Source organism: Delphinapterus leucas, chromosome X (genome assembly GCF_059928025.1).
Source record: "Delphinapterus leucas isolate spDelLeu-1000000601 "Yukka" chromosome X, BTC_Dleu_Yukka2, whole genome shotgun sequence".
Classification (NCBI taxonomy): Eukaryota; Metazoa; Chordata; class Mammalia; order Artiodactyla; family Monodontidae; genus Delphinapterus; species Delphinapterus leucas.
In genome coordinates this window covers 112,287,246-112,304,001 of record NC_143150.1, presented here as the reverse complement: position 1 = coordinate 112,304,001, position 16,756 = coordinate 112,287,246, and the positions used below count along the sequence as shown (strand labels likewise).

Genomic DNA, 16,756 nt, shown 5'->3' with positions numbered 1-16,756 from the left:
ATATTTACTTTTATTTATTTTCTTTTATTATTTTTTTGGCTGCTTTAGGTACGCGGACTTCTTTCTAGGTGTGGCATGCGGGTTTTCTCTCTCTAGTTGTGGCACGCAGGCTCCAGAGCACGTAGTTTGCAGCACGCAGGCTCTCTGTTGAGGTGCGCAAGCTCAGTGGTTGCGGCGCACGGGCTTAGTTTCCCCGCGGCATGTGGGATCTTAGGTCCCTGACCAGGGATTGAACCCGTGTCCCCTGCATTGGAAGGCAGATGCTTTACCACTGGGCCACCAGGGGAAGTCCCTATCATAGGATATTGAATATAGTTCTCTGTGCTGTACAGTAGGCCCTTGTTGTTTATGCATTCCATGTATAAAAGCTCACATCTGCTCACCTCAACCCCCCACTCCAGCCCTCCCCCAACCCCCTCCCCCTTGGTAACCACCAGCCTTTTCTCTACGTCCTTGAGCCTGTTTCCATTTCATAGATAGGTTCATTTGTCATATTTTTAAAAGTTATTCATTTATTTTTGGCTGTGTTGGGTCTTTGTTGCTGTGCGTGGGCTTTCTCTAGTTGCTGCGAGCGGGGGCTACTCTTTGTAGTGGTGCGTGGGCTTCTCATTGTGGTGGCTTCTCTTGTTGTGGAGCATGGACTCTAGACACGTGGGCTTCAGTAGTTGTGACACGCGGGCTCAATGGCTGTGGCTCACGGGCTCTAGAGCACAGGCTCAGTAGTTGTGACGCAGGGGCTTCGTTGCTCCGCGGCATGTGGGATCTTCCCGGACCAGGGCTCGAACCCATGTCCCCTGCATTGGCAGGCGGATTCTTAACCACTGTGCCACCAGGGAAGTCCCCATTTGTCATATTTTAGATTCCACATATAAGCGATATCGTATGGTATTTGTCTGTCTGACTTCATTCAGTATGATAATCTCTAGGTCCGTCCATGTTGCTGCACATGGCATTATTTCGTTCTTTTTATGGCTGAGTAGTATTCCATTGTATATATATACCACATCTTCTTTACCCATTCATCTGTCGATGGGCATTTAGGTTGATTCCACGTCTTGACTGTTGTGAATAGTGCTGCTATGAACATAGGAGTGCACGTATCTTTTTGAATTTTAGTTTCGTCCAGATATATGCCAAGGAGTGGGATTGCTGGATCATATGGTAATTCTATTTTTAGCTTTCAGAGGAACCTCCATACTGTTTTCCGTAGTGGCTGCACCAACTTACATTCCCATCAATAGTGTACGAGGGTTTCCTTTTCTCCACCTCTTCTCCAGTATTTGTCATTTGCAGACTTTTAATGATGGCCATTCTTACTGGTGTGAGGTGATACCTCATTGTAGTTTTGATTTGCATTTCTCTAATAATTAGCGATGTTGAGCATCTTTTCATGTACCTGTTGGCCATCTGTATGTCTTTGGAGAAATGTCTATTTCAGTCTCCTGCTCATTTTTGGATAGGGTTGTTTGCTTTTTTTGTTGTTGAGTTTTAAAAACTTTTTAAAGTTTTAAACTTTAAAAACTTTTTAAAGTTTACATAGGAAATCCCTATGTAAATATGCAATATTGTAATTTATTTGACTGTTCGCTTATTGTTGGATATTTAGGTTGTTTACAGTGTCTCTCCCAAACCTTTTCTTTGGAAAAATTTCAGACCTCAGGAAAAGTGATAAGAACAGTAAACACCCATGTTTAGCACCTAGATTCACCAGTTACTTTGCTATATTTGCTTCTTCCCCCTTCCATCCATCCCTATTCGTATCTCCTTCCCTCCCTCTCTGTATACACCTTTTTTGCTGAACCATCTTGAGAGTAAGTTGCAGATGTAATGACTACCTCTACATACTTACATATATATCCTAAGCATGAGAGTACTTTCCTAATAGCCATGATACAGTTATCACAGCGAATTTATCATTGATATTATAATATAATTGAATATTCACATTTCCTCTAATGGCTCATGGCTCCTATATTGGATAGCTGGGGTCTAGAACATACTCGGGAGGCACTGTGGCCCCAGGAGGGGTTTCTACCTCAGTAATGCAGCACCAGGGATAGAGGGCAGGAGTGAGAGGTAGGAATGGCTGGGTGAAAACTGGAGAATGAACCAGAAGTCTGCAAACAGAAGGGTTACCCTCCATCCTGATCATCAGAACATTAATAGGCAGGCACTTACCCCTAGGCCAAGTGAAGGGCAAGGAGGGGGTTCTTCTCTAAAGACCCTGAAAGAACTGTTTAAGGGGAATAAGGGAAGCTGGTGTGGTGTTAGGACCCCACCCAAAAGCCCTATGTAATCAGGTGTTTTGGGTACTCACTTAGTCCTTAGGCTGCCTCACTGAACAAGCAAGGATCACCTGCCATCTGAGGGAAGCCTACAGCAAGAGAAACTAACATAAATAAATGGCCCAAAAGTGACTCCAAAGAAAACAAATTCAGGTAGTAGAAGAGTGCTTTGAAGTATAATTTGAGAAATAAATCATCTTGTACACCTCCTTATGAGCATCTTGGGGCAGATGGTGTTTTCCAAAGATGGCTTTTCTATGATGTGCCCTTGCCAGCCCTCCACCAACGCAGGGGGTCTGATCCCCTCCCCCTGGAGTCTGGGCAGGCTGTGGTTGCTTAGAACAGTTGAGTATGGCAGAAGGGGACTAGCTGTGTGACTTCTGCGGCTGGGTCATAAAAGGCCATGCAGCCTCTGCCTTGTTTACTGGAAGCCATACAGGAATCCAACCAGCCCAAGGCCGCCATGCTGTGAGGAAGCCCATGGTGAGGCCACCTGACGATGCTTCAGTAGGCAATCTCAGTCGGTAAGTAATCGGCCCAAGGGTCAGATATGTGAGCTGGAAGCCTTCAGATAGTTCCAGCCCCCACGGTCCAGTCACTCTTCCAACGTTTAAGTTTTCCCAGCTGAGGTCCCAGACCAGCCTTCCCTCCCGTGTCTTATCTCAATTCCTGACCCGCAGCATCTATGAACATAATAAATAGACATTGGGCGGAAAGAAATAGTGTAGTAGCTGCATGTTGTTGGGGCATTGAGTTTGATAGGGAATGAGGTGTGTGTGAAATACCTGATCTTTGGCTCTTTGTTTCTGAAGTTTCTGGCTCGCTGTTAGTAATAATAACCCAAATGGGCCGGCCTAGAGTGGATGCAGCCTCAAGTTTGGTAGACCCCAAACCCACTACCTACTTTGATCTCTTTAAATTCAGGAATAAGTTTTCCCAAACACAGGAAAACTGTTAAACTTCCCAGGCAGTGAAACACTATTTCTGGACATGGAGTAAAACAAACACTTTCAAAGTATAAATGAAGCTAAAGAAAGAGGGGGGATTCTTTTGAAGGATATTCACAATCATTTGGTAGCTCTCCATTCACACTTAACGGTTGTGTCTTCTGAAGGACTATTCAATTAATTATAGTCCTGGTAAGTTTGAGAATAAATTACTTATGCTAAAATTCAATGTTGTCAGAAGATTGAAATCTTATAAATACAACTGAAGAAAAATCAAAGAGCTGCCCCTGAAATATTATTTTCTCAGTTATATCTTACCCATATTAACATGGCTAATGGTAAAAATACATTGTAAACTCAAACATTTAATTGACAGTAATTAGAAAAAGCAGCATTATCAGAATGAGCTGATCATTCTGTTGGGTTTTAGTGCCTTGCTGGTAATTTTTCCATTTTTTGCCCTCCTTTTCCACTCCCTGATTCCCTTGCTTACACTCCTAAAACATCCCCCACCAAGCCTTAAAGCTGAAAGATGTGGATAAAGTTAGCCTTCAAGTAATCCAGACAGGAGACTACATTTTTGGGAGGCATGTGCTCAGCTCTCTGCTTTAATTATAAGATACATTATCAGGTCATTTCATTAACCGAAGAAATAATTATTTTTTCTGCTTCCTGTAAATTAGTCGAAAAGAGGATTAGAGATTCACCAGAAATATATGCCACTATGGAAACCAGGTATAAAGAATAATGTCGGAACTCTTGCTCTCAGAAGGCTGGTCAAATGCTCCTTTCTTATCAGAGACCATCACTGAGAGGGCTCCCCGTATTAAATCAGAAGTCATTTATGGAAAGAAAAAACAAAACTCATTTGTGTATACTTACTGCTCTGTGGTGACCGAAATGGGAAGGAAATCCAGAAAAGAGGGCATATATGTATACATATGGCTGATTCACTTCGCTGTGAATCTACTGAAACTAACCAAACATTGTAAAACAACTATACCCCAATTTAAAAAAAAAGTCATTTGTGTTTCTGTGTCTGTTTATCCTGTGTCTTGGTGAACTGGAAAGCCATTTAGAACCTTTCTAGACAAAGCCAGTCGTACCTTTTGCAGATGTAGTAATTGTCTCTGACTTCTCGATGAAAGGGGCAAGTATGAAAAACAAACAAAACAGAAGAGAATTAAGGGGTCATCAAAAGAGGAAGAAAAACTGAAGAAATACACAAATGTATCTAAGCCAATGACTTATTTGCGTTCACGAAATCAGAATTTTCCATGCCTCTCACACACTGCTTCTTCATCTTTTTCTGAACTGATACTAGGGAAAATTTTAATCGGTAAATTTGAATAAGATGAAGTATATGGAGAAATGCAGAATAAAAATAGAAAATCAAAATTAAGGAATGCAGAGAAGCCAAGTAAGCGGGGAAAAAATGAAGTCAAATGACTGGGAAGAATAACTGGAAAATACTCAATATGCCAGAAGCCTTAGAAAAACAGAACCCTTTTGAGAGGACATTCAGTTAAAACCAAAAGTTTCTTTTTGGTAAGTTAACTACAAACAAGATTGTTCGAACCCTTTGATTTAAACTGAATATTTAACATTAATACATAAGATAAAATACTTTCAACTTATATGAGGAAAACCACAGGAAGGTTAAAACAAATCAGGCAAAAAAAAAAACAAATCAGGCATTTCATATTTATCTTTAGGCTTACTAATGAACTAAAAAAGACTTATCCCCCTGTTTAAGCTGATGTATAATTAAGGTATCTGAGTACAAAGAATTCGTCTCTAAAGCTAAATTAGGATGTAGGAGGCAAAACCTGAGATTTTGCAGGTACTCTTTTTCTTAAAAATACAAACTTCTGAAAGTATTCTCTATTCTTCTAGTAAATCGTTGAGACACTCCCACAGGTGAGGCAGTCTAATCAGTGCCACGGGGGCGGGGGTGGGGGTGGGGGTGGGGGGTATAGAGACAAAGTTTCTTTCAACACTAGTTTATGAAAGGCTGATAATCCAAGAAGCCTAGAATCAAATGCTGCCTTGAAATGTTGGTTATTTCAGGCCACGCCTAGTAGTTAGTTGAGTCTTCCAGTTAGTGCAGAGTTGACCAATGGAAACACCAAGGCCTTTTATTTTAAAATAAATAAAATTGGATGGTAGGGACACGGAACATACTTTAATCCTTTTTTAATTATGTAGAATCATCAAATGAGCACAGGCGACCGCGCTGAACCAGAATGCAGTCACGCTCTCAGGGCTTAGCATCAGACTGTTTGATCTGGCACCCCAGGGCCTTGGGCTGCGCTGCTTTATACAAGCCGGCATCATTAGTGATTGCGATTTAATGAGCCCCCTCTTCTCAGTTTTAAGAACCTGTTCGTGTTAAATGTTGAGCGCTTTTTAACCCTTGCTGCAACCTCTGCGAAATCGGTCCTGTTCTTAGTTTATAGATGGCTACACCGAGGCTTCGACGTGTAATGACACTTGCCGGTGTTCACGAAGCCAGTGGATGCTCAGGACAGGATTCAAAGCCAAGTCTAACTCTGGCATCTGATCTCGGCATTACTGTCCTGCCAGACTGCAGTCTTTTAATCTGAATTCTGAAGTTCAAAAAAATTGAAGTTCTTTTTTTATACCTTTGCTGCCCAAACTAAGTCCATGGCAAAACCTGGCCTGCAGTGATTTGGGGGCCGTGGTCTTCCCCTGCTCAGTGTCGACGTTCACAGATTGCGCTGTAGCTGTACTGTGTCTGTAGAGTAGACTGTTTCACGCAATGGATGCACGTACTCTTTTTAAAACTGAAAACCTTTCAATTCTGAAAGCCGTCTAGCCCTGTGGATTTCCAGAAGAGACGTGCACCTGACTGCCTCTCACCACCTGGCACCTGCCAGACCGCTGTCACTTCCCCGACCCTCCCTCTTCACCCTACTCCCACCCCCAGCCCCACGCCCCCCACCATGCTGCTGATGTGCTGCTCCTCGTGTGCTCTGGATGTGGAAGTTTAAGCATGTCAACTTCGAGTACCCCTAAAAACTCAGATAATTTTTCAGAATCCTAAGGTCACACTGCTATTTCCAGTTCCAATTCAACACTGCAGGGTTCTCGCTTCTTCCACATTCCCTAACTTCCTTCTCCGCCATCATTTTTTTTGTGCTTTTTTTTAAAAAAAAAATGTCCTTTCTATTTAACCAGGATACAAGGTATTTCTCCTGGTATGTGCAAACGTACATGCACATTTTAACTTAGATAATAGGTCCTTCATTTTATAATGAGGTTCATTCTGAGTTTTGAAATACCAGCATTTTTAGTGCACTTAAAATGATTCATCCATAAAAATTATATGCAGAACATTTAAGGAATTTTATATATATATATATATATAAATAAAATCTAAAGCAGCCTGAATCATCTTAAGTGTTAATCATCTAAGGCCAAATGAATGTGTATGGAGTAAGTGTTGGAAGGTCATCGCTGAGGTATTACACTCCTCTTCCTTTTTTGGAGTATTTCCCTTAGGAGAAAGGGCAAAGGCAGAATTATCGATTAAAGATTTACTGGAGGCCTTCAATATAGTACTCACTTAGAATGAGGTAAGTGAGGGATGGGTTAAGAATTTAATCTTTTATTCTGACTGTTTTGGAAATGGAGAAAGGGGGGCAGGGGGCAGTGGAGGGAAGAGGTTCTGCAGATGACTCTCAAAAGTGGGTTCTATGGGACTTCCCTGGCGGCCCAGTGGTTAAGACTGCGCGCTTCCAGTGCAGGGGGGCGCGTGTTCAATCCCTGGTCAGGGAACCATGATCCCACATGCCGCAGGGTTTGGCCAAAAAAAAAAAAAAAAAAAAAAAAAACAGTGGGTTCTTTTATTTCCAGTCTTATTCCGTGAGGACAGGAAAGAATTTGGCTGGAAGTGTTAGAATGGATTTACTTCTGAATCTCTCTTGCTGTCTTCATCACATTTGGAAGAAAGAGGAGAGTTTGGAGGAGAAGATCGCTCGATGAGCCCTGCTTCTCTCTCTCTGGGCTTGGCCCCGAGGTTGCCTATTTCCCAGCGGCCTCCAGGGAATATGGGGCATCAGGCAGGCCTATCGGAATGTGAGAGAGTTGGGACAGACCCATCAGTATCACAGAGGACAGAAGAAGAACTAATGTTCGCCGAACACTTGATCTGTGTCAGGTTCCATACACGTTGTCACATGTAGTCTTTACAAAAACTGACGTTTCATCCCCATCTTACAGATGAAGGCAGCTGAGCCTCAGAAGTTAAGAAGCTTACCAAGGGTAAATGGAGAAGTTGAGGCTGAAGCACATTTCTGTCCCCAAAGCTCATGTCTTTTCTATCACATCCTCTATCCCCCAACTATCACTGGGTTTACAGCAAGGTTGGAGTTTGGGGGCAAGACCAGTCGTGGAACTGCTCTGGTCACGTGGCAGCCAGGGAAAGGGCTCGGGTTCCTCTTTCAGGTGGCCTGGTACCTTTTCTCTCACTGTGCCCTCGTTGCGTACATTGTGTGCACAGCCAGCGCAAGGCAGTCAACAGAAGACTCCCTCTCTGAGGTCTGTCTTCCTAGTCAACACTGTATCTCCGTCCTCTTGGACATGCTGTAGTCCATCACTCCATTTCTGAGGGCACCTGTGAGCTGGCTTCTCGGGCACCTCCCGAGTCCTGTGTCTCGGTCAGAGCTGGGGTCTGTGGCTGCTTCCTGGTCCCTGAAGAAACACATTTGAAGAAAATCTTAGGAAGCAGTCGGCCTGCAGTAGGTGAATAGTTGTGGAATGAATGGGTCTCTTGCCTTCTGGAAACCCCCGTGAACAGGAGTGGGTTTACATGTTCTCCTACTTTTGTACTTGGCAGTTTTCCCACAGCATTCATTTGAAAACAAATTCAGATTCTGTCCCAGGTTACTTTTATACCGCCACTGGTAACACTAGGGATGTATTTGTGCTGAGGGAAAAACACTGCTTTCAAGGTTGCCTCTTGGAATAAATGTTCTTTTTCTATTCTAATTAAATTATTTTCTTAAACTTGCTGTTTCAGAGGATAAATATTTAACTAGAGACTGCAATATTACTTAATTTTATCTTCCCGACCAGTCACTGGACTACCATGAGAACATTTTATTATTCCATCTGTTAGATTATAAAATCATGGAACATTTTTCATCTCTTAATAGGGAGAGATAATGCATGTGAGAAAACTTCATATATGTTCCTACGAAAGGAGCTTCCTGTGCGCCTGGCTAACACAATGAGAGAAGTTAATCTTCTGCCGGATAACTTGCTTAACCGCCCTTCGGTGGGATTGGTTCAGAGTTGGTAAGTAAATAGTGTGGCTTCAGATGGGTCTACCCAGAATGCTCTGAACATTTGGCATTGGGACCATTCTCCCTAAAAGTACACGTACTGCTTCTGTGGGAACGAGTCATTCAGGATAGCCGGGTTTCCCAGGTAATTAAAAGTTGGTTTTTTTTTTTTTAATTTTAACTGACAGTGTATAATTGTCCTAAGGAAAATACTTTTCAACTGTACTAGACACTTTGTTGACTTTTCAAATTCTTTTTCTGGTTATAAATGTGATTTTTCATTGAAGAAAATGGGAAAGTACAGAAAAATATAGAAGAATAGCAATGCAGTGTCCCATGTGAGCAGATCTGCAATTCTTTGGATAGGGGGATGTTGCTGCTTTGATCCAGTCTCTGCCGTGTTTTTTCTGTTTTCCTTTTAAAGAAGTTTTTAGAAGACAGTACTTATTTTAGGACAAATTAAGTCATTTAAAGGGGAACCTCCCATGTGAAAAGTACGAGCTAGCTGCTGTACCTCATCTCCCCCATGAAAAGTCTGAAGTATCTTCACAGAGTATGTTAGCATTCAGTCAGGTGTAGCTCTGGTGCTTAAAGCATGTGCTGTCTAATTGAAGAAGTTGAATTTGTGACTGAACTGCCCACTCAGTAGGCAGAGTGGGATGGGTGAGTGGTGGGAGGGAAGAGCAGGTGGTGTATTTTTAGAAAGGGATTTGCATAGATTTGAGAAGCGCTCGCTTGTCTCCTCTGTATTCTACAAGCAAAGAAGAAGTCCCCGTGGAGAAAGCTGGAGGGGTTCAGGAGGCCAGATGCACAAAGTGCTCTCAAGCCAGCACTGAGGAGGTGCCATGGGGGCCTGGGGGAGGGAGGTACCGACTGTGGCCTGCGCTGCACCTTGGTGCGGGGGGGTGGGGGGTGGAACTGACAGAAACAGGGAGAGCACCTTAGGGGATGGGAATGATGTGGACAGATATGGGGAGAGCGGAACCATGAATTAGTTGGCATCTAGAGTATTAACGGAGGCCGGGCTACTGAAAGATGGCCATTCAACAGTCATTCCTCAGTAATACTGATTATAATAAATTCTTAGGGTTGAGAATGAATCATCTGAGAAACACTCTATTGGGTGGTCCGTCCTTGTCCCAGACAAGCAGCAGCCCCTCACCGAGGTAGGCGCAGGGGCCCCGGGACCCCGGAAAGCTCAAGAGAGGTGGTGACCATGGCTCCCATCTTAAGGTCACTTGGATTCTGCCGTAAACTCATAGCTTGTTTCAGGAACAGCGAGTACTTGTTTGCATGAGACTTCTTTATTGCTCCAAGACCATGATTAGAGATTTTCCAGCAGAAAGTATATAAGCACTCCTGGGAGCTAGCTACTGTGCTGGGAATTCTAGGTAGGCTAGCTGACTTTCAAGTCCCCAGTCATGGTGGCAGTGACAGTCAAACATTTACTATCACTTATGTAAAAGTCACTTCAGGGGCTTCAGAGTGAATTGCTAGCAAGTTGCTGACTCACATTACTGAGTCAGCTCTTTTTTTTTTTTTTTTTTTGGTCTCCTTACTATCTCTCTTCCATAGCCATTGCAAACTTGTGCATGTTACTTCTTCCCTTTCTTTTTTAAACATTCAATTTTGAAATAATTGCGTATTTAACAGAAGGGTTTGCTAACATTTGGCAACATTTGTTCTATCATTCTCATTCATATTCTCTCTCCCTCTCTCAATATAGATATATATGTATGGTACACACATACACACATAAAATACATTATTTTTTTCTGAACCATTTGGGTTAATGGTATACATCATGCCCCTTTACCCCTAAATACTTTAGTGTGTATCTCCTTAGAACAACTCTTAGAAAACCACAGTTTGATTATCCAATTTGGGAAATTTAACATTGATACAGTAATATTATCTAATATGTGGACCCTACCGTCTTTCATCACTAGTCCTAATAGTGCTTTTCTTTTTAAGCAATCCCCACCCTCACCCCTGATTTATGAATCCAGTTCAGGATCATGCATTGTGTTTACTTGCCATTTCCTTTTCCTCTTGAAAGCAAATCTTAAGTATAACAGGCCGTGAAGCCCACCTCAGTCAGTGTTCTCCTTGCTTTCTTGACTTTCAGGCCAGCAAGCTCAGCATAATCTTTGACTCCTTTCCATTTATGACTTTGCCCTTTAAATGAACTATCCCCTTCCGGAAGGATGGGATGCCTGCCTGAAATTCTGCTGACATGTGGCAGGGCAGAGGGCATCACTGTGGATGGCTGACTGTGGCCTCTCAGGGTGGTTTAACCTAGTGATTTTAACAATGTCTAATTCATAGCCTTATATGCCCAGAAACTTAAAAAAATATACCCAGTAATGAACATACTTTAGTCTCATGCGTTGTCACAAAGTTCAGGTGAGGCTGATTAATAAAACGTCCTTCCTGTTTACGTATTTATAAGCTTAACAGTCATTTTTAGTTACTGGCGTGCCCTCATCCTCTATCCACAGTGGGATAGTAGGATTAGTAGTCATTAATTATTAGAAATAATTAGAATAAGGGATAATTTTTTCAGGACATGTTAAGACCCAAAGCAGAGCTCATACACCTCTAAGTAATTGGAATGTCTGAATCCCCACCAGATCCGGCAGGTCCAGTCTGGCTGTAGCTGCTGCTGTAATGTGCCTCTCTAAGTCCCATTTTTCCTCTGTCCTCCAGATCTTTGTTGGACATATTATTTCTTATACTGGCCCTGAATGAGATGTCAGTATTCTTAATCCAGAAGCTGTTTCTGAGGGCCTAAGAGGAATTCTTTCTCCTTCATTACATGTTGATGAAACTAGGTTAACTCTGAGAAGGAACCTTCTTTATTTCTAGCTCTAGGTTCTTTTTTTCTCCTTTTCCTGCTGTGCCATGCAGCTTGCAAGATCTTAGTTCCCCAACCAGGGATTGAACCCAGGCCCATGGCAGTGAAAGCATCGCGTCCTAACCACTGGACCGCCAGGAAACTCCCCTACTTCTAAGTTCTTAGCATGCACTTCAGGGTCACACACGTGCTTCTTAAATTTTCTGTGCACTTTTTTTGGTAATCAAACTGTAGACTTGATGTATCAGTTAGGACATGTGTGTTAGGAAGTAGCAGAAAATCCAACTAAACCTGGCTTAAGCAATAAATTGTAACTATAAGATCCAGCCATAGGATGAGGTTTTGGTGTTGGTTTGATTCAGAGATTCACGAGATTATCAAGGCCCTACTTTCCATGGGGTCGGCTTCACTTTCTGGCTGGATTTTCTCCTGGTGACAGAATAGCTGCAGCAGTTCCAGGCTTTACATCCATGGACCACATTGTCCAAAAGCAGAGCAAGTTAATTTCTCTCCCAAAGACCGCCAGCAAGTCTGCTCTCTTATTTTACTGGCCTGAATCGAGGCAGTGATGTCCATTCCTGAGCCAATGCCTGTGTTCAGGGAAATGCGACTCAGTGACAGGCTTAGGCCAGAACTATCGGACTAATGAGGAATTAGTGACAAGAGAAATAGGATTACCCAGAGAAAAACAGGGCCACCCAGGAGCTTTGCATGGTATCAGCTTCCCCGGAAGCACTTGGGCTACATGGCGGGTGGAGGGGATTGGATGGATACCTGGGTGGAAATTTAACGTACTCCTAAGGAAAAGGGAAAGGAGGATGGATGTAGGGTAGGCAACTAACACAGTATCTCTTTTTTTCAGGTATATGCAGAGTTTTCTTGAACTTCTAGAATATGAAAATAAGAGCCCTGAAGATCCACACGTCTTGGATAAGTAAGTATGGTACCAAACTTACCTGAAAGTCAAAATATCTAGGTTAAAAAATGTTTTGGTAAATGGAACTCATGTCATTAAGAACCAAGAAGTACAACTTGGCCGAAAGCATTAGGCTTCTTAATGGGTAACAGCTCAACGTTGCAGTTTTTTAAAATTTGAGTTAAGAATTTAACATAGTACCAAGGGAATAATGACCCTTCCAATTACGCTTCATGATCTAATTCTTAATCCTTGTCTTCTGGTGAACTCGTGCTGGACACTCACTGTAAATATTGCAGTAAATGTTCCACCTAGTGGTAGTTTTAAGAAGGCACTGGCCTCTGTGTATACATGAGTTTATGTACTTAGTCCTTTACAATTTGTTTTTAAATTTTCAATGCGATATTACATTTGAGCTCAGAGAATCAATAATGCTTTTATTTTGGAGCAGCGTAAAAGAGTATGCTATTAACATAACAGCTATTCTGAATTCTGTTGCTGTTGTTAGGCACGAAGGCTGCTAAATTCTCATGCTGATGGAAAATATTTCTGGTTTTTCCTTTTCATTTAACCGGGAAACGCTGACCCTAGCTCTGAGTGTGGTTTTTTCACCCCCAAGAGAAATTGTGTCCCCTTCACATTACTTTCCTCCTCTTTCATGTACCCATCAGTGAATGCATATGGCAGGCCTTATGGACATATTATTTCTGTTGTGCTGAGGAATTTCTTTCTAAGTAGAAACCTGACCCACATCATTGTGACACCAAATGCCTTACATGTAGCTGTTCCATAAAAAGAACTAAGAAGCACCGTGTTACATAAGAGACCTTAGCTGGAGGCATTTAACCCAGCTCTCTCAATTCACAGATAAGAAAACTGAGGTCCAAGATGTGAGGTGACTTCCCCAAGATTGTAACATTAGTTAGGAGCAGAGCTGGATCTGTAAATCATGTTTCCTCTTCCTTGGTACATTGCTCTTTGCAGTGCACCATACTGCCAGAACTGCTGGTCTGAGTCATGAGTAGCTAGCTGAAATGTAGTTACAGATTAAAATACAAAGGGAAAAAAGTCCTGACCTGTTTTATACTTTGCTAGGTGTTTTGCTAATGGGTCTATGAAATGTGGAAAGGGAGGCATTGGATTAGAGCCCCCAGCTGTAATGTTTTCCTTGTTGTAAGCCCTTGCTGTCATTTAAGTTATCAAAGTTAACTAAATCGGACTCAGAAGTTTGGTTTCTCAAAAGTCATTAGCTAGTGACAGTTTGGCTGATATCCTCCAAATTAGGACTGACCTCTATAGCTTCAAATTTGGGGATATAGATTTGTGGAAGTTTATGATGTGAAATTTCTTCTGTGTGTTTCCTGGAGTCCGGTCTCAGTTTCTGGAACAGGTTATCAGTCAGATGCGATTTATGGACGCGAGCCTGCTTTGGAAACTGCCAAGCGCTGGATCCAACGTGTACGAGATTGTAATGATAATAGCTCTCGCTCAGTGACGTTTAGTAACTTGTCCAGGTTGCCATGAAGCTAGTTAAGAGACTTGGGATTGTAGAAGCCTGATGTTTGCAGTGAAGGAAGGAGTGGAGAGTTCTGCTCATCGTAGCAGCCTTTTCATATCAGTGAGAGGTTATATAGCAGTCATGGGCAGGGAAACCACTTAAGTAAAGTGAAAGTAGCTTAGAGGACAAGGATGTTTGTCATAATGATAAAGTTTAGAAGAGCCCCAGAATTGGGGAAGTAGTCTGAGAATTGAACCATTGAAGCAAGTCTCCTCCCCTCAGATAAGTTGAGGCACTTTTCTACTGTAATGAATTGTTTCAGTTTAGTAATATTTAATTTATGAATATGATGGGAAGAGCATTATGTAAAGGATAAATGGTCCATTAGAAAATTTCTTGAGAATATTATGACCTTATAATTTCTGAGTTGATTTATTCATCTTTGCTGTCTTTGCACATATGTATTTGTTACAGAAATATTTCATCATTGAGAAAAATAAGACTATTTGGGGAAATAAGTTTACTCCAAATTTCCATTACCGGGGGCCAACCACTGTTAACATTTTCCTTCCATTTACACTTTTAACTAGGCATATATATTTCTATATGTGTAGAATGTGTGTGTGTGTGTTTTACAAAAATAACAGTGTCAGCATTATAGATCTACACCATTATTAGTAGTTTCATAGTGGTCCATCTGCAGATAACTCATGCGATTTGACCTCCTGTCATTGGGTTTTAGAATAGTTCGTGGTTTTCTTGCTACTATAAGCAGTGCTTTAAAGAACAGCTCTTAAATACAGCTGTTGGCCTTGTCCAGTTATTTTCCTAGAATCAGTTCCTGGGAGTGGAATGACTTTCTTTGGGCTTTTGATATAGGCTGCTCAACTGCCCCTAGAAATGCATCAGTTATGCTCCCACGCTCTGGCTGACAATGGTTATTCTTTGCCAGTCTGTAAGCGGAGAATAGTGTTGCATTGTTTTAATTTGCTTTTCTTTTATTATTTTGAAGGTGAAGTTGTTGGTGTTTGCATTTCCTCTGGTACATTTTCTATTGATACCAGGCCCCTTGCCTAGTGTTCTGTTAGGGTGGTCATCTTTTCCTTCACTAAGAATAGTAACTCTTGTGAATATATTTTTCCCAGCTTTCACTTTTTCTTGACTTTATAATGTGTGTCCCTATAAAATTGCTGAAATCCTGCATAGTCCTATTATTTGTTTCATCATGGTTTCTGCCTTTGGTATTAGAACAGCCTCCCTTTACTCCAAGGTTATATACTTATTCAGCTGATTTTCTGTTTCCTTTTCTACAATTTCACCCTTTTATATTTAAGTCTTTTAAAACCCATTTCGGGGCTTAAAGTTTAAAATTGAGGTGTGACTTAAATTGTTAGCCAGCTGTCCCAACTAATTTGTTTCCCTACTGACTTATATTGTCACTTTATCGATATGCTGAATTTTTACACACACATACTCATTCACCCTTGATCCTGGTTCCAGGCTTTTTATTAGGTTCCATTGACTTGTGTTTCTGTTCTTAGTTACTATTCTCAATATATTTTTCCCTCTGCACTTTTACAGTAATATACTGGAATTCTTGAATAGGTTTGTCTTAATCACCATTGTTCTATCTACATTTCATCACCATATTTTACTGCTGAGAGAAATTCGTTTCAAAATTTTATTCTTAAAAAGTGTGACATTATTGCTTCATGGAAGCTATTTCTTTAAGACTCCATAATAAATCCTTGGAGATTTTTGGGATTGTCTTCATGTTGTCAGAAGAAATATTAATATATTCTGCAATTATGTATTCAGCAAACATTTATAGAATCTGTTTTATTAGTAATCACTTATCTGGAAAGTCAGTGGATTCCTAAAAAGGCATTTGAGCATTTTTTTCTTTACTAGAACCTTCTACGTTTTGTATCTCTGAAGGAAGACTTTCTGTAGAAAGTTTCAAGCAAAAACTGAGTAATACTTTAGTTTCTCGTGAGTACTTCCTTGTAGCCTATGATGATAATGATGTCTCTGCCTTATAAAATAAATACCAACAGGTAAATAGTACTGAGATAGACCTGGGAAGTTTATACATTAGCCCATGAGATTTTGACCATTTTGACCGTTTTTTTCTTTCCTTCCCACACAGCTTTCTACAAGTTCTAATTAAAGTCAGAAATAGACACAATGATGTGGTTCCTACAATGGCCCAAGGAGTGATCGAGTACAAGGAGAAGTTTGGGTTTGATCCGTTCATTAGCAGTAACATCCAGTATTTTCTGGACCGGTTTTATACCAACCGCATCTCTTTCCGCATGCTTATTAACCAGCACAGTAAGTTGGCTTTTCTTGGTCCAGTTTTGAAAAGATAACCAGAGTGATTTCTCCGAAATGTTTTCCTGTTGCTTCATTTTTAATTTACTGATCTGTATTTTTGTCCAGAAATTTCATTTCTAGTTCAGTTTCTCCTAAGTGAGTCCTATCTATGAAAAAGCTAATCATTAGAACTCTCTGTTAAAAGAAATCCTTGAAAGGCTTTTTGGGTGCTCATATTTGAGACAGGACCACTGCCTGCCTTTTAAGCCTCTGCTGTTACATTCCTGGTGGGGGTGAGGGACCGGCTGTAATGGCAGCCTGGTGTTCATCTCTGAATACTTTCAGTGTCTCTAGGGTCTGTTCTAGTCTTCATTCAGGATGTCACATGTTTTCCTTTTTGGTTTTAAAAACATTGATACTAACAATACTGAACTGACAAGTTGGCAATATGAGTATGGATCTTTTATTTCACAGTGGTCAGTGAAATCAGATTAAGCGGGTTTGTCAAACCCTAATCTTGTATTGAGAGTTTTAGTCTCCTCTCTAGGCTGATAAGCAGATAAGAAAAAAAAACAACAACTAAAATTCTCTTCACAAAAGCTTTTAAACTGATTTTCAGCGTGTTTCT

The 16,756-nt window shown here is 41.2% G+C and overlaps 1 protein-coding gene across 3 annotated transcripts in view; it reads left to right on the top strand.

Annotated features, from left to right (window-relative positions):
- PDK3 (pyruvate dehydrogenase kinase 3) overlaps positions 1 to 16,756 on the top strand; it is a 109,574-nt gene that overhangs the window by 57,998 nt on the left and 34,820 nt on the right. For all 3 annotated transcript variants that reach the window (XM_089904665.1, XM_022560460.3, XM_022560459.3), the window contains exons 2-4: positions 8,413 to 8,554; positions 12,261 to 12,332; positions 15,962 to 16,146. In XM_089904665.1, the coding sequence (XP_089760791.1) occupies positions 8,445 to 8,554; positions 12,261 to 12,332; positions 15,962 to 16,146 (367 nt within the window). In that variant the 5' untranslated portion in view covers positions 8,413 to 8,444. The remainder of the gene's footprint in view (positions 1 to 8,412; positions 8,555 to 12,260; positions 12,333 to 15,961; positions 16,147 to 16,756) is intronic.